Genomic DNA, 16820 nt, shown 5'->3' with positions numbered 1-16820 from the left:
TTTATTCAATATTTTGTTAAATGCTTTGAATTGGAGTTACAAATGGTTAATTGATTACATTTACATTGAAAGACTACAATATTTTTCTTATCATGTTTTATTGTTTAGTTTATCATAATATCATAAAATAGATCATGATTGTAAGGCTGAATCATAATTGTACATGGAAATCATTCAACTCAATGGCATTGTAGGTTGATATTTCAAAGTGTATCACTGGGTAAAGGGGATTTAAGGGTATCAATTATTTTCACTAGATTAATAAGATTACAATTTAATACAAACCGAACAATTATTTCGTTACCATTGAGAATTAACAAATCAAAGACTAAATTGAATATTAAACTTACAAGGGAAGTAACCCAGCTGGTACGGGCAGATCAAAATGAAAGTGGATTTAATGAAAGCCCTAGTCAAAAACTCCTAAAAACACTAATCTCGCATTGAGCAAATCGATCTGAAAAAAGTGGCAGGGTCGCAAATGTCGGACCGCGGGGGTCAAAGTGATTAATAAAATCCTTTTTCATTTTTATCTGCCCGTACCAGCTGGGTTACTTCTATTGTGAAATGAAATCTATTTATGAATTTTGTGATCAACTTATTTCGAGTCACGCTAAAATTTTGTGTTTCTTTGCGTTCTGTTCTGTCCATAGATATGAAGTGGATGTTAAAAAGAAAGATTTAGATTCATTTACTGAGATGATTACTACTTGAAATGAAAAAAGTTTATTTCCCCCCGTCGTTTTTTTTACAGTTTTTGTGGCCATACAAGGCAAGCTCCATAGATATGAAGTGGATGTTAAAAAGAAAGATTTAGATTCATTTACTGATCAACATGAAATCTAATTTTTTTTAAATATTTGTAAAAACTTGCTTGATGGGACAGTTAAAGTTGAAAGGTTAATAACGTTTAACCGTTAAGTTTGATTTTTAATTTTATTTAATAGGAGTTATGAAGGTAAAGTGTTGAAAAGAAACACAAATCAATCCAATGGGTTCAGTAAATATCCAAGTTGGATGGAGACAATTATTGAGTTGATGAGGATGAAGGTAATGATGTTGATGAAGATGACAATTATTTCAGTAAATAACTGAATTTATGATAAAACAATTTAAATAATATCAATTCTGTCCAATGGACAATTTTTCAATTCAACTTCACTTGGTCAGTAAAACTTACTTACTTCAGTAAGAATCCTTTCAACAAAGGAAAAATGGTAAAACCAGGAAAAAGTAAAGGATAATTTGTTACAACAAAAGGGCTTTTGTCACTGTTAGCCCTTCTACAATCTTTACCTTAAAAACAAGCAAGGAAAATGAAAGAGAAAAAGAGAGTAAAAAGAAAGAGGAAAATAAAATCTGACACTTCCCTTTCTCTATTTTCAACACTTAATTTTACTACTATTACATCCCCCTACTTTTGGTTAGAGGTGCATTTCATGGAATCTGAATGTTGCTTGTTTTCAGGTTTACATTGAATCAAAAAATGAAAAAATAATAAGACAATAAATGAGTTAATAAATGAGAACAATAGTAAAATTGATAAATAAATATTGGTATAAAATTAAGTTAAATGTTACGATAGGTCAGGATTTAGGTCAGTTTTTGTTGATCTTATTGGTATCATGTGTTTTGAATGTATTTGTTCGATAACTAATGGAGACTCAGATTTAACAATGTCATAAATATTAGTTGCTATTTTATTCAATACTCTGAATGGTCCATAATAATTGGGATCTAACTTACCCTTGTTAATACCAGATAAGTTACGAACATAGACTAAGTCATTAGACTTGAACTCATGAATTAAATGATTTCTTTCGAAGATTACTTTATTTTTGTCATGATATTTTACTGAATTTGAATAAGCGATTGTTCGAGCCTCATCAATTGGAGGAAAATTTACTTTTTCACAATGGATTGGAATGGTTTCATTCAAAAGATAAAAAGGGGTGAAACCAGTTACTGAGTGGGGAGAATGATTATATTCATTAACTGATCGCTGTAAATATCTGACCCAACCACAACGGTAATTATTACTAATCATTTTGATGCGGATTTTATCAACAATAGTATTACTAACTCTTTCACAGAGTCCATTACATTGAGGTGCAGATTTCGGGATGAATTTTATATCAATGCTAAAAGAATGCAAATAATCAATAAAAATATTTGAGGTAATTGCAGTGAACCTATCAGCAACGACTAACTTAAGCTCACCAGATAATCTTACTGAATTGATTAATTTTATAAATTCTGAAGCTGTTTGTCTATTGGAAGCAATCGCCCAAACAAATCGAGTGAAATGGTCAACAGCAATATGTATATATTTTTTCTTACATTTGTAACCATCAAGTCCACAAACTGTATCAATTGATACAATTTCAAGAGGAAGTTTAGGTGGACCAAATTGGCCTAATTCACTGATTAACTTAATTCTTCTAGTCTTTCCCTGTTGACAAGCGACACAATTCGCAACAAACTCTATGACATTCTCAGTCATGTTCTTCCAAGTATACAACCAACTTATCACCGTAATCATTTTGCTTACACCTATGTGTCCAAATTGCTGATGTACCCTTTCCATCACTTTCATTCTTAAATTTTCAGGTAAAATAACTTTTTCATTCCCATTTTTATCCATCTTGACACATAACCCATCTTGATTCACCAGCTGGGACAAATTCAGTTTCAGTTTTAACTGTTCATTTTTAATCTCATTTACATTAATGAAATTAACTAATTTAAGAGGTGATTCAATCTTCACTAGAGATGGGTTCTCTAGACAAATAATCCGCCTCAACATTTTCAATTCCTGGTCTGTATTTGATTTCGAAATTGTATTGAGCTAAAAAGAAAGCCCAAGTAAACAATCTGCTGTTAGGCTTATTAATTTTTTTGATTGATTTCAGAGCAATATGATCAGTGATAACAGTAAAGTGTCTATCATAAAGATAGTGATGCCAGAATTTAATTGACTCAACAACAGCTAAACATTCTAGATGAGTAGCAGGATAATTTTGTTGATAATTGGTTAACTTTTTTGAGAAATAACCAACTGGATGCAGTTTTTTCTGATCGTTCCATTGTTTGAGAACCGCTCCAATTCCTATTTTACTGGCATCAGTTTCAAGAACAATATCATTTTCAGGATTGAACATTTGTAATACTGGCTCTGAGGTTAGCAGTAATTTAATTAATTCAAATGATTTTTGACACTCAGCATTCCAACTGAACTTATTTTCTTTCCTCAACAATTGATGCAAAGGTTCTAGGATTTCGGTGATGTTACTGATAAATTTTCGGTTATAATTAACCTTCCCTAGAAACCTTCTCAATTCGGTCAAATTCTTGGGTGGATTCAATTTCAAGATGGAATCAACATTACTATGGAGAGGACGAACTTCATTCAGCGATAATTTGTGACCAAGATAGTTAACACTTAACTGTGCTATTTTACATTTCTCGAAATTGAGTTTGATGTTTTCATTTATAAACGCACTTAGAAGTAATTTTATGTGACCAATATGCATTTTTAAATCATGAGAATAAACGATGACATCGTCAATGTAATTATGACAAAATTTAGTCAATGAATATTTTTCTAGAATACCTCTGATAGATCTTTGGAAAATTGCTGGAGCATTTTTGAACCCAAAAGGCATCACCAACCACTCATAGTGACCATTCTGAGTGATGAAAGCAGTCTTAGGTATGTCAATTTCCCTAACTTTAATGTGCCAGAATCCCAAACGTACATCAAAAACACTAAAGTATTCATTATTATGAAGACTATCAATGATGTCCTCGATTCTTGGCATTGGGTATCTATCCGGAACAACTTTTTCATTCAATTTTCTATAATCAATACAAAAACGTGTTTTTGCATTGTCTTCTTTCTTGTATGCTAATGTTACCGGAAAAGCATACGGGGAGTAGGACTTTCTGATTAAGCCTGAAGCTAATAAAGCTTTGATTTCATTTTCAATTTTTATTTGTTGCTCAAAAGCAGGTCTGTATGGCTTACAGTTGATTGGTATTTTGGTAACTAATTCAATAACACATTCATTACCAGAAATTAGACCTACATTGAACTTATCATTACTAAAGACATTCTCATTAGCAACTAGAAGTTGGAACAATTCATTACTATCATCATTTGGATTCAATTTGGACCGGATATCAATGTAAAAATTATCGTTCAAAACAATTGGAGGATCAATTAAAGAAATTTTGGTGGGTACCGAAGTATCGGTCAACTGATTGATTGTATAATCTGAGTCACAACTCAAGTTAAACTTGTAAATATTGTCTAACCCTAACAGAAGATCAACAAAATCTAACCTGGTTACATAAACAATAATTGATTTGGTAATTTGACCAATGGTCAATTGAATTTTAGCAAGACCTGACACAAAACCATTTCCAGTCAAAGTTGAATAAGTGTTTTGATCATTATTCAGACTCATCAATTCTGTTTTACTAACTAATGTTTCATCTATTAAGGTGATACAAGAACCAGGATCAAACAAAATTTTTATTCGTATTGAGTTACAATAACCAGGTATCAAAATATGGAAATGTTTGTTATCAGGTCGCGCTATTAGTTTAAATCATTTTCATCTTGGGTGGAAGAGGATGAGGTATCATTAATAAAATTTACTTGTTTTGGTACTGTTGGATCTTTTCTCAATGGACAATCGTTGGCCCAATGCATTTGGTTTGGTTTACCCTGGTTAGCACAACGGAAGCAAGCTCCTTTTGGTGGCTTTTTGTTTTGATTGGTAAAATTTTGATTTGTTTGCTTCTTATTCTTCATTGCTGAATTCAGACCAAAAGAGCTCATTTGGTTATTACCCTTATCTCGCTTTGGTAATTGATTTTCGGCAGTCTTGGCAATCGCATAAAATTCACAATAAGTTTTGGCTCGATGTCCAATGAAATATCTCTTCAATTCATCACTAAGATGTTCAATCATCAAAGCTACTGCTTGAGATTCATTCAAAGAGGAGAGACCCGCTAATCTTCTTTTCGTTTCAAAATAGTCTTCGATACCTGAAGTTTGATGGTATTTGAGTCGATCGAATTCGACAATAGGGTCAACACTTTTAACACCAAAACGAATTATCAATTTACCCTTAAGAGTTGGCCAATCAGTATCATCTCGACTATCGAGATAAAAGTTCAATGCTTCCCTTTCAAGATACTCTCCGAGTAAGTCAATCATTTCATCTTTCGTCCAATGGTAACGTTGAGCGGAAGACTCATACAACTTTAACCAGTTCTCAATGGTGACTGATTTGTCATGACCATTGAATTTTTGAAGTTTGGGTCGGTATATTTGATAGAATGGTGGGAGAGGTGGTTGAGGTGGTTGAGGTGGTTGAGGTGATTGAGGTGATTGAGGTGGAGGAGGAAGGTTAACAATACTTGTTTGCTGGTTATTATTGATAGCACCATTTTCTGAGTTGTTAGATTCAGTTTCATCATTAGCTGGAAGTGATTGAAACGAGTTGGCCGAAGGAGATGATGAAGCTGAAGAATTGCCACTCATGGTAAATCCTGTCGACTTGTAAAAACTTGCTTGATGGGACAGTTAAAGTTGAAAGGTTAATAACGTTTAACCGTTAAGTTTGATTTTTAATTTTATTTAATAGGAGTTATGAAGGTAAAGTGTTGAAAAGAAACACAAATCAATCCAATGGGTTCAGTAAATATCCAAGTTGGATGGAGACAATTATTGAGTTGATGAGGATGAAGGTAATGATGTTGATGAAGATGACAATTATTTCAGTAAATAACTGAATTTATGATAAAACAATTTAAATAATATCAATTCTGTCCAATGGACAATTTTTCAATTCAACTTCACTTGGTCAGTAAAACTTACTTACTTCAGTAAGAATCCTTTCAACAAAGGAAAAATGGTAAAACCAGGAAAAAGTAAAGGATAATTTGTTACAACAAAAGGGCTTTTGTCACTGTTAGCCCTTCTACAATCTTTACCTTAAAAACAAGCAAGGAAAATGAAAGAGAAAAAGAGAGTAAAAAGAAAGAGGAAAATAAAATCTGACACTTCCCTTTCTCTATTTTCAACACTTAATTTTACTACTATCACATATTTTTATCAAATTCTAATTTGTGCTCATATTTTATTTTATCTATTTTAACTGTTTTTTCTACTATTCTCTAAAAACTATTTCTATTTCTACTCACCATGTCACTTCGTCTTCGACCGCAGTCTTGCTCAAATATTATCGTCGCCCATTACTTGTGAAGATGGTTTGAGATGAAAAAAGTTTATTTCCCCCCGTCGCTACATTGTTCACCCCACAACTCATCTCTAATCCTGGGGCCAAGAGGATTTTGATCCTCGACACCGTTTTTTTACAGTTTTTGTGGCCATACAAGGCAAGCTCCATAGATATGAAGTGGATGTTAAAAAGAAAGATTTAGATTCATTTACTGATCAACATGAAATCTAATTTTTTTTAAATATTTTTATCAAATTCTAATTTGTGCTCATATTTTATTTTATCTATTTTAACTGTTTTTTCTACTATTCTCTAAAAACTATTTCTAAATCTACTCACCATGTCACTTCGTCTTCGACCGCAGTCTTGCTCAAATATTATCGTCGCCCATTACTTGTGAAGATGGTTTGAGATGAAAAAAGTTTATTTCCCCCCGTCGCTACATTGTTCACCCCACAACTCATCTCTAATCCTGGGGCCAAGAGGATTTTGATCCTCGACACCGTTTTTTTACAGTTTTTGTGGCCATACAAGGCAAGCTCCATAGATATGAAGTGGATGGTAAAAAGAAAGATTTAGATTCATTTACTGATCAACTTGAAAGCATTGGTGTAAAAGTTTCGCCTATTTATAATACTTCTTGGGTCACCGACAGAGTTTTACCATTTAAATCAATTCTGAATAAGATTGCTGAATGTACTTTTATCCAAACAGACAATTACCTCTTTTCATTAAAACTTCACAATTCAAAGCCTAAGTTGAAAATTAAAATTCTGGTTGATATGGTATATGATCGATTCTATGGCAACACGATTAGTGAAGATATCTATCTGATATTTGTTTTTATGATTTGATAACTATAATAGTTTCATCACAATGGAAAAATTGGACTACTCAACAACTACTGTGAGCATTTACTGGATACAAAGATTCTAAAAACTAGACATCTTTCATATGGCACAACGTTATCGAATTAACCACGATGCATATCAAAACTATTTAAATATTGAGTGGAAGCAGTAGAGATATTAATACTTAATACTCATTCTGAACCAAAATTGGCGTAAATTGAACAGTTCAATGTGCATCGCATCATGTTTTACCAGCCAATATCTCCATCTATGTTCACTACTTTTAACCAATTGTCATTTACAATTTATTTAATGAATCAAACTGGCAATCATGGATTATTGTATTTTATAAACCAATGGTCTAACAATCAAATGGCTTGGAGATCAAAGTACAAGAGTTATGGGTAGAACGTAGTTTGAAAAGACATGGAAAGACATCTGCCTTTGTTAACACAATGAATTTATTGATTTCTTAATCATGATTGTTGTGTTAACATTTAAATGATTCATTAATGAACCTACGATATATGGTGGTCTTTGAAGAACAATGAATTACAATGGATTTTCATTGGAAACGCTGTCAGATATGGTCGATAAAAATAAGAAAATAACCGAAATGTTGGACATTTTGTTTTACTCATAATTCAATGGGCTTTAGCAAAAATATGAGGAGACAAGAAAAAATGATTATCTTAAAGATAAAGATTGACTTGATTGTTGAATCCATTTATGAATCTATGCGCTTATCACTATAAAAAATCACCACACCGAACATTTACGTATGGGATTCATTTTTGATCCTAATGGACAATTGAAAGTTGCTGAAAATTCTGGAATGTTGGACATTGGACCGATCACTCTGAAATATTAAACAAGAAAAAAAAATTTAAAATGAAATGCCAAACCATGGAAAGCTGATGCTTAATTTCATTTAAAATATCTGAAAAATTACCTGAACCTTCCTGGACTATGTTCATCTCGCAACAATTGGTTTTGGAGAGCTGATTTACTTTGTTTTTCACACCAAAACTGTAAAAATCAAGAGAAGAAGTTGTTTCAGAATTCTGATCAAACCAATAGTCCAATCAAAACTTAAACCACATGATAATTTCATTAACTTACATTGGCAGCCCCAATCCAAAATAGTTTGTCGGGAGTGAATTCTAATCCTGGTAATGGCGGTTCTTGTGGTCTTCCTTTAGCCCAAGATTCGTAGGCCTGAAACAATTGAGTAATTAATTAACTGAGTCGATACGAGCAAGAAAAAAGAGCTTGAATAAAAGAAAATAAGAAAACTCGTACACATTCAAATTTTACTCTAATATGCGATTGTAATTCCGAGTTTTCTTGGTTCTTTTCTTGTCTATAACCATTTTCTCACCTTAAGAGCCAGCTTAAGACCACCGTTATCAGCCATATTTTCACCTTTACTCAAATCTCCACTAAGAGTCATGTTTAATTCATCAACGGAATACCCGTCATATTGATCAATCATGCATTGTATTTTTTTACGAAACCTAGAGTCTGTCTCGTTATCCCACCAATCCTGCAGATTTCCCGTCTCATCGAACTGTTTCCCTCTTTCATCGAATCCATGAGTAATTTCATGTCCAATCAAGAATCCAAAGGAAGCAAAATTTAAGTAACTGAAAATTGAGTCAATGAAAAGCCAATGTTATTTTGATTATAAATGAGAAAATATTCATTTTCAGGAAATTATAAATATAATAGATATAATGATATACTCACTAAGGTCTATCTTTCTCAAAAAATACACCTTGTAATAAAGCTGCGGGAAGCTGAATCTTATTTTCAAGTGGATTATAAAAGGCATTTACTATGGCAGGTTGCGTTTGTTTCCACCATCTAAATGGTTTAAAGTGGGAAAATAAATTAGAAAGGATAAATGAAGAACAAACATTGATTACTAACATTTCAGAGGTTTTCCGTCCGTACTGACTAAGGTCACGTTCTTTATTCCATCGCTTTAAAAGCAATATATTCTGAGTGAATTCACCATTATCTAAATTTAACTGTAAAAAGAAACAGAAAGGGGGTAAACAAAGCTGAAAATTAAATTCAAATTTTGCACAGAAAGTATTCATAAATACATTTTCGTAAAATTGATCAACCAATGTATGGTTGCGAATCTGTTCAGGATAAGCGATATAAGCATCCATTGCTTTCACTTTTTTCAATGCCATTTGTTTGGTTTCCTCTCCCATCCAATCAATCCGTTCAAGTATTCCAACAAATTCATTTTTAATGTACTGGAAAGCCATGGTTGCCTGAAAAATAGTCAAAAAAGAAACAAATTAGACAAAAATCTTCAAGATGCTAGAATCGATCATTTTTACGACACAAAAGGGTTTCCATTATGTATTGTAAGTATTGTTTTTTTGTGTTGATAAGTCTAATGTTTTAAGGTTAAACGAGCTCATCAAAATTAAATGATGTCATATTACTTTCAAGGTTGATTAACTGAATAATGTCAAATCAAAATAGCTTGTTGACTATTGTCAATTTTGAGAGGTATGATAATATTGTTAAAAAAATGAATAGCATAAATATCACTATTTAACGAATAAAAAAGAAAAAAATCTTTCTATTAATTTTATCTTTAGCCATCTTAACTGACCAGTTACCCTTGGAAAATTAACAAAATGTTTTGAATAATTCAAAACCATCTTAAAGGTGAGGACATATAAGGTTAAACAGTATTTTCCCGACTCAGCGACTTTCAAGTGACTAACCATTTTCTTTGTTTCGGGGTCACAATGATTTCTCACATAAAGACTAGAGAGTGCAACATCCATTCCTTGGTCCATCATGTAATCTAAACACTCTTCCCACCGAGGTTTATCAGATTTTACACCTTCGTGGAAAATATTGTAACCATCTCTCCAATCCTTGGATAGATAAGGCATTAATTCATAGATTACTCGCCATACTATGTAGTTATGAAGGGCACTGAAAGAAAAATTTTTAATCAATTTCTTGCAAATAAATGATCATTTTAAGGCTACTGTTACATACGTTACATCAATCTGAGGAATAAAATCGTTCAAGTTTTTGATATAATCTAGATCAAATACAACTATCTGTTCATCAGCTCTTAAATTTTTTTTAACCAAGCCACCCAATAATCTGAACCAGTCAATCTATCAAGTATAAACAAGTCGTTATTAAAGTCGTTAAAAGTAAAATTAAGGGGAAAATAAATTACGTTAGGTGTAATTTTATGGAGCTCTCCAATGGTCATCTTGTTATATACTTTAGAGTAATCACGTCTCATTTCTGCTGATGTCATAAACTGTTAGAAATGGATTTAATTATTAATTAGTGGTTCTGAATGGTATACTAATGAATGATCAGAAGGTTGACCATTAAATAGTCATTTTGTACCTGAGCAAGAAGCTTCTCAAACTTTGTTATTGTTTCGATTGCGAGTTGTATGTCAGGGTTGATGCTATAACCCAATCTGCTAACTGCATGCTGTACCAGGATGGTATAGCTAGCTAGATAACTATCTTCAGTGTATAATCCTTTATGTTTCAAGACGAGTTCAGCTTGATCGATCTAGACATAAAAAGAAAAAAAAATGTTGGTTATGTCTCATTTCATGTAGGTTTAGAAAGATACAAAACTAGAGTAATGAGCACCAAATAAATGATCAATTTAGCCTTAAAGACAAATGATACAGTTTTAGTAGAAAGCTTTGAATGGAGAAAATTAGAGTAATCTAAACTTACGGCTATTATATTATTGGAAGTATTTTTTAGATCAGGTCCAATATCGATTGCAATAAGGAAACTGAAATTCACTCCTAACTCTTTCAATTTCAACACTATATCAGCAAAGTCAAGTTGACTGAAGTAACTGATGGTGTTACTCGTACTTAACCATCCACCGAAAGCGGTAATGATGTTAATTAATGGTTGATTAGCACGACTTTCGATAGCATCTGTGAATTTGCAAAGAGAAAAAATAAATTTGATATTTAGTTGAGCAGGATTCTTGAAGAAACAATCGGTTTCGATATAATTTACCAACATTGGTGCAAGTCTTGTACATGTTGATCAATTTCGTTTCATAGGAAGACCGACGAAGCTTCCTGAAATTATCAGCAAGATTATTGATGTCCACTAATTAAAAAGATAGTGAAATAAAACAAGTAATTAAAAATCATTGTTTAAAAAAAACTGGAAAGAAACACTTTAAATAAACACAACAAAAAGACCGCGTAAATGTGAAATAGCTTATCAAGCTTAAAGTTGAACAATGGCGACTACAGTTAAAAACAAGCGGCTTAACCTGTTAATCATCAGCTAACAGCAGTTTCAACTTTTTTCTTGATTGGAAGTGCAAATATCATCATTAACCCATTAAGTTTGATATAATCTCTCATCGTCAGTTAGGATTATTAAAAATTAAAAAAGTCAAACCTCTTAATTTGTTGTAAACTATTTCTTGGATCTTATTGAGTGTTCCGATACGGTTTTTTCCATGAGGAAGTATTGTTTCATTAATCCATCCTCCACAAGCAAATTGGTAAAAATCATCACATGGATCAACCGAGGTATCAAGATTTTTAATTATAATTGATGCTGCACCAATAGATTATCACAATAATAAAAGGGATTATTTCAGCTTTAATTTTTAAATCTGGTTTCGTTAATGGTAAGTAGTGGTACTTTAGTATTGATACATTTGAACACTTCTTACCAGCTTCAATGCATCCTTGGGTTAAGCATACGTCTAATGGTTGCTCATCTGGAAGAGAAATATAAAGATTCCGATTAAGATTACTACAGTGATTTACAAATTGTGAATGTGAAACAAATTGCAGATTTGATTTGAAATAAACTGAGGATAAGTAAAAATATCTAGCTAAAGATGATCTACCGGATGGAAAGACTGATTGCCGCAAAACATAAATCTTCATTTAAAGATGCAGCAAGGTAAATACCATTTAATCGTGAATAACCAATCCTTGATTAAAATTATAATAATTATCATTGCAAAGTAGTCAAAACCAATCTTGATAATACAACTAAATTGATTGCTTCTTTATTTCAGAAATAAGTCATTGTCATACAATTTCCAGATTGGCCATCATCCGATTGAATAATTGTTTACCAATTTTAATTTGTTTTCCAACTGAGGATTGACACCAAAGGGTTAAGGTGATTAATTGATTATCGTTGAACCTTGATCGGTCTATTAGAATGTCCTTGGAATAAATTATTATTTACCTTTCTAATCAAACTTTATTTCCCTATTTTTCAGAACCAATATCAATTGATTGGTAAAGTCGATTATCAATGGAAAGTAACTTATGGTCACGGAAAAAGTACTACAAAACCAATCAATAATAGGATGATTGAAAAGCGTGAATACAACTTTAATAAACTTTCAATAACTTGAAATGGCCAAGGGTGTGCATAAATCAACAATAAAATTGGGTTTCAGAAGGTAAATGGTCCAACTGAGAACATCATCAAGTACAATCTATTTTGGTACATCTCATAACAAACCAATTATCAACATTATCACCACTTTCATCATCAGTATTTTCTGCTTGTGGTTAATTTGAGTGGAAGGTGGCAAAATGTGATTCATGATCGGTAAACAATCAAATCTGAATCTTGAAAAATGAGTAAAAAGGTCAGTCCTCGTGAAATGTTCATTAGCTTGATTACCATAAGATCTCAATGAATCTCATAACTGTTCCACTTACCTTCAATATTTTCCACTCAATATTCACTAATATTGTGTATCTTCGAGGCCCTCAATTCTCAAAATGATCACGAAATCAGGGATATAATTTTTTCGTTCTTTACTATCCAATGACACTCATTAATAATTATTGTACAGCAGAGTAGGAGTTTAAAATTAGTTTATGTCAACTGCTAAAGTCAAATATGGGCAACATTTTGTAATTTGTACCATAAGGTTTAGATTACAATAAGACTCATGATTACTGCCAAAGGATATATTAATAGCAACACAGGGTCACTTTTCATTAGACAATTGTAATTAGATTTTATGACATGGAGCTGTAATTGAAGACTTATTGCAAGACGATTAGCTCATTTCATCTTAAATTTTACTATAACTTTACTGATATTTCTTGATGATTACTATTTTTGAAGGTAATTTCATTGTAATCTTTTCCTCTTTACATTATTGTTTAAAGAAACAGCAACACATAAATTATTGGATACAAAATGATGTAAAAAAATCCCAAAACCTGTTACCTCAACAAAGTAGATTTCAATGATCAACTGAATAATACGTTCGTTTTCTTGTTTATTAGTTCATGATTTTCTAACCTAAAACTCACATATTTTTTTCACTAACTTATCAGGTTAAACCCTATGTACAATTGCAATCGATGAAAACGAACTTAGGAATCTATCATTGAATTGGCATTCGTTCGCTCATGGATACTTTTTACTGGATTTGTTTTTTGGATTATATTTGCTGATATGAAGATTATCTTGTGGTATCATAACTAAATAAACCTACGCGTTCATTTTCCTGATGCCTTTTCTTGCTGACTGTTTTGTTCTTTAACTCAACATAACGCCTAATAAATAAGTTACAATGAACGAAATGGAAATGAAGCAGCTTCAATAGGTTTGATAATGGTCATGAAATATTTGGTCTTTTGCTATTCAAGGCTGTCAAGAGTTCAACGAAGTTTAATGATAAAAAGAGAGGCAACATTTGAATACGAAGAATTAGATTTCTTGAGTTGCTGAAATTTTAACTGCATTGATTTATGTTTTCACGTTTTTTACTGTTCGTGGCCACTTCACTACCTGATGTGAACGTAAACATTTTGGCAAATATAAACACCTCGATGATTAATTTGAATGATTGATAAATTGGTAAGCATAACTTTTGAAGCCAATTTTTCAGAGATGGTTTGAACGCCTCTAAATATTATAAATTATTGTCTAAACATCAAATGATCTAAACATTTTATCCTTGATGGTTAATTATTGTATACAATCGATTTTAAATGACATATTCAAACCTAAGCTGATGGTTGGAAGCAATGTGGAGGGAAATAGCTTTAAGCGCTAAAGGCAAAGTGCACTGATAAATATTTTGCTAATTGTTTTCGGATATTTCTGGTTGAAATGCTTCTTTTTATTACTTATATTTCTGTAATATCAATAGTTACCTTTGTGTTGATGGAAAACGATGTACAAAATAAGGAGAAAAAGGCATAAAAGTGATGTTATTGTTATAAACCGATGGCCAATGGTTCGCAAATTTTTACGACTTTGGTGATCAAACCTGGTGAAAATCGGTGAGATAAAAATCAATTTAGTAATTGTTGATGAAATAAAAAATTAATGTATTTTCTTCTTTGAGTTTAGTTTGCCAAACAAGGAACACAAGTGATTATAATCACAACTGTCATTGTATTAATAATGATGACAAATCTGACAAGATCTTGAATATTTTTGTCATAGTTGATGCTAACTTATTTACAAAAATTTATTCAATCACATGTCACGCTGAAAACTCGTCAAGGAATGAAGAAAATAGATTTTTGGTTCACAATTTTCTTACCTGTTAAAGCCTGTTGTTGTCGCTTTCGTCGTCGTTGTCTTGCCATCAATAGGATTTTGATTTAAATCAATGGCAGGATTGGACATTTACTCGGTATAATGATGAAATGAGTGAGATCAACATAAAAAACTATTTAATTGCTTTTAATCATCAACTGAGAATGATATTTACAAAAACAAAGTATCAAGAAGCACAAGCAAACAAACACAAAGTTGTAGTCGAAATTGGAAGTCAAAGTATAAATAATACAAAAAAGATGAAGAACGAACGAACGTGTTGAACGAAGAAACAAAAGCGATGAAAAAGTACGAACAAAGGAAAAAAGAAAAGACTTGAAATGAAAAGTAAAATAAATTAAAAGACTTGATTAAACAGAGAGAAAAGCTCGATCTGTTCGATTTGATGGTTAAAGGCTTGTCTGGTTTTCAATCTTGAAAAAACTCTCACTCAACTTGTTTGTTCACTCTTACACCATTTTTGCTCCCTCCATCATCATCATCATCATCATCATCATCAACAACAACATCTACTGCAACAAGTACAACATCTTAACCTTCTTCTTTCGCTCCTTATTTTTCATTTTGTCTTGTTAGATTTTCAGTTTTGATTCCTCCTACTTTCCGTTTTAAAATGGTTTGTAGCGAAAACAAAGTTATAAGGTGACCAGAAGTCAAGTTAATTTGATTGAAGATTATGATGATGGAGAGGAGGAGGAGGTTAATAATTATGTTGCTGCTCTTTTCATTTGTTTCTTGCACTTCTTTAACCATTAACTTCATTATCATTTCTCTAAATATAGTCAAGTTCAATTGAGTTGAACAAATAAGTGTAAAATTGAGAAGTATTGGCAAGAAACAAAAAAAAGTCTCAAACCATCGATAATTTAGTCTAAATAATTTGCAACAATGAAGAAGATTGAAAGAAAAACTTGTTGAAACAAAATGTTGATAATATTTTCCATTTTATTTATTCTTACAATTCTAGTGACTCAATGTTTTGGAAATATCAACCCAATCTTGAAGTCAAAATCAGTGGGTGATTTGGTACGGAGATACAGAAATCCAAATTTCCTCAGAAAATTTCAATGTGCCATTGATTAGGATGATAAGGATAATGATATCACTGCAAAGATTGGAAAGAAAGTTCAACGTGTGAAAAGCGTTGGTGTTGAATCTATTCAAAAATGTCCGAATACAAGAACAAAGAGGACGAAAAAGATGATTAAAGAAAGATTACTAAAAGTTATTAAGGTAAAATATCAACAATAACCAAGGTATTGACTTGATCTTTACAAGAAGTTTTCTCTTTCTGTATTTCTCTCGTCGTCCTTCAAGTAATCCGGCCAACAAATTTACCTGCTCATGTTTCATCTCTTTTTCCCCAATCTCTACCTTGATTCTAAATCGTAGTATTATCATTATGATTGTTAACTTTATTCATTTTCTTTTTCATCTCAGATTGTCCGAAAGATAGCCTTTCTGGATTCTTGGGTGTGTTCAATTGATTACGCTTTATACTTGCGTTATTTGGGTTTCCATCTTTAACCAAGGAATGGCCTCTTGAAAGATTTGCAACAATTGATGCAAATATAACTGTTGATGAATTGAACCTCACACCTTTGCGTATTTATTGTTGATTGGCACGAGTTGAATCGAGAGACTTTTTGTTGAAATAAGAAAGTTGAATAATCAATAAGATGGACAAACAATTGATCATGAGTGACGGTCATGTAAATTGATTAAATGGGCAAAATCAAGAATGGTGTAACAAATTGTTCTCCTGTTGAACTGTTTATTCCAATTTTCTTTGCATACATTTGCTGTTATGCTATTGTATCAGCAATACTAGTCTGAATACGGATGGAACTTGTGATGTTATTTTTAATTCGTAACCAAGTAATTTTATTAATGCCGACACATCACTTCTCATTGACTTTAATATAACAGGATTTCACTGATTCAGGATGGTAATCGTTGTTGGTTAATGGCGAAAAATTTAAAGATTTTTAAAGGTTATGGATAATATGTAACACTTAAACATTGATTTTGTCAAGGAAAACTTATGAAGGGAAAACTTTGAATTCATTTTGATACATGTTTCATATTGCTTTTACAAACTGTAATAA

General features: G+C 31.9%; 1 protein-coding gene and 1 long non-coding RNA gene across 2 annotated transcripts; one reads left to right on the top strand and one right to left on the bottom strand.

Moving 5' to 3' along the window:
• Positions 1 to 7544: 7544 nt before the first annotated feature.
• Positions 7545 to 14836, bottom strand: LOC107364196 (endothelin-converting enzyme homolog). The gene is made up of 17 exons (XM_015931519.3): positions 14696 to 14836; positions 14301 to 14416; positions 11831 to 11878; positions 11551 to 11712; positions 11155 to 11250; positions 10858 to 11069; positions 10511 to 10684; positions 10332 to 10418; positions 10142 to 10266; positions 9859 to 10075; positions 9217 to 9393; positions 9038 to 9138; positions 8855 to 8971; positions 8487 to 8751; positions 8228 to 8323; positions 8058 to 8134; positions 7545 to 7964 (listed from the first exon to the last, which is right to left on the bottom strand). Exons 1-17 carry the CDS (start codon positions 14779 to 14781, stop codon positions 7865 to 7867), a joined length of 2256 nt encoding a protein of 751 aa, XP_015787005.1. The 5' UTR covers positions 14782 to 14836; the 3' UTR covers positions 7545 to 7864.
• On the top strand, positions 11646 to 14700 carry LOC107364198 (uncharacterized). The gene is made up of 7 exons (XR_016199696.1): positions 11646 to 11785; positions 11955 to 12066; positions 12185 to 12291; positions 12395 to 12580; positions 13476 to 14001; positions 14297 to 14429; positions 14500 to 14700. It is a non-coding gene; the product is annotated as an uncharacterized LOC107364198 (long non-coding RNA).
• Positions 14837 to 16820: the final 1984 nt, after the last annotated feature.

The sequence above is a fragment of the Tetranychus urticae genome, chromosome 3 (assembly GCF_039701765.1).
Source record: "Tetranychus urticae isolate SD_2017Ah chromosome 3, NJAU_TeUrti_SD_1.0, whole genome shotgun sequence".
NCBI lineage: Eukaryota > Metazoa > Arthropoda > Arachnida > Trombidiformes > Tetranychidae > Tetranychus > Tetranychus urticae.
The sequence above is the reverse complement of the archived record's forward strand: the minus strand, read 5'-3'. Positions and strand labels throughout refer to the sequence as shown.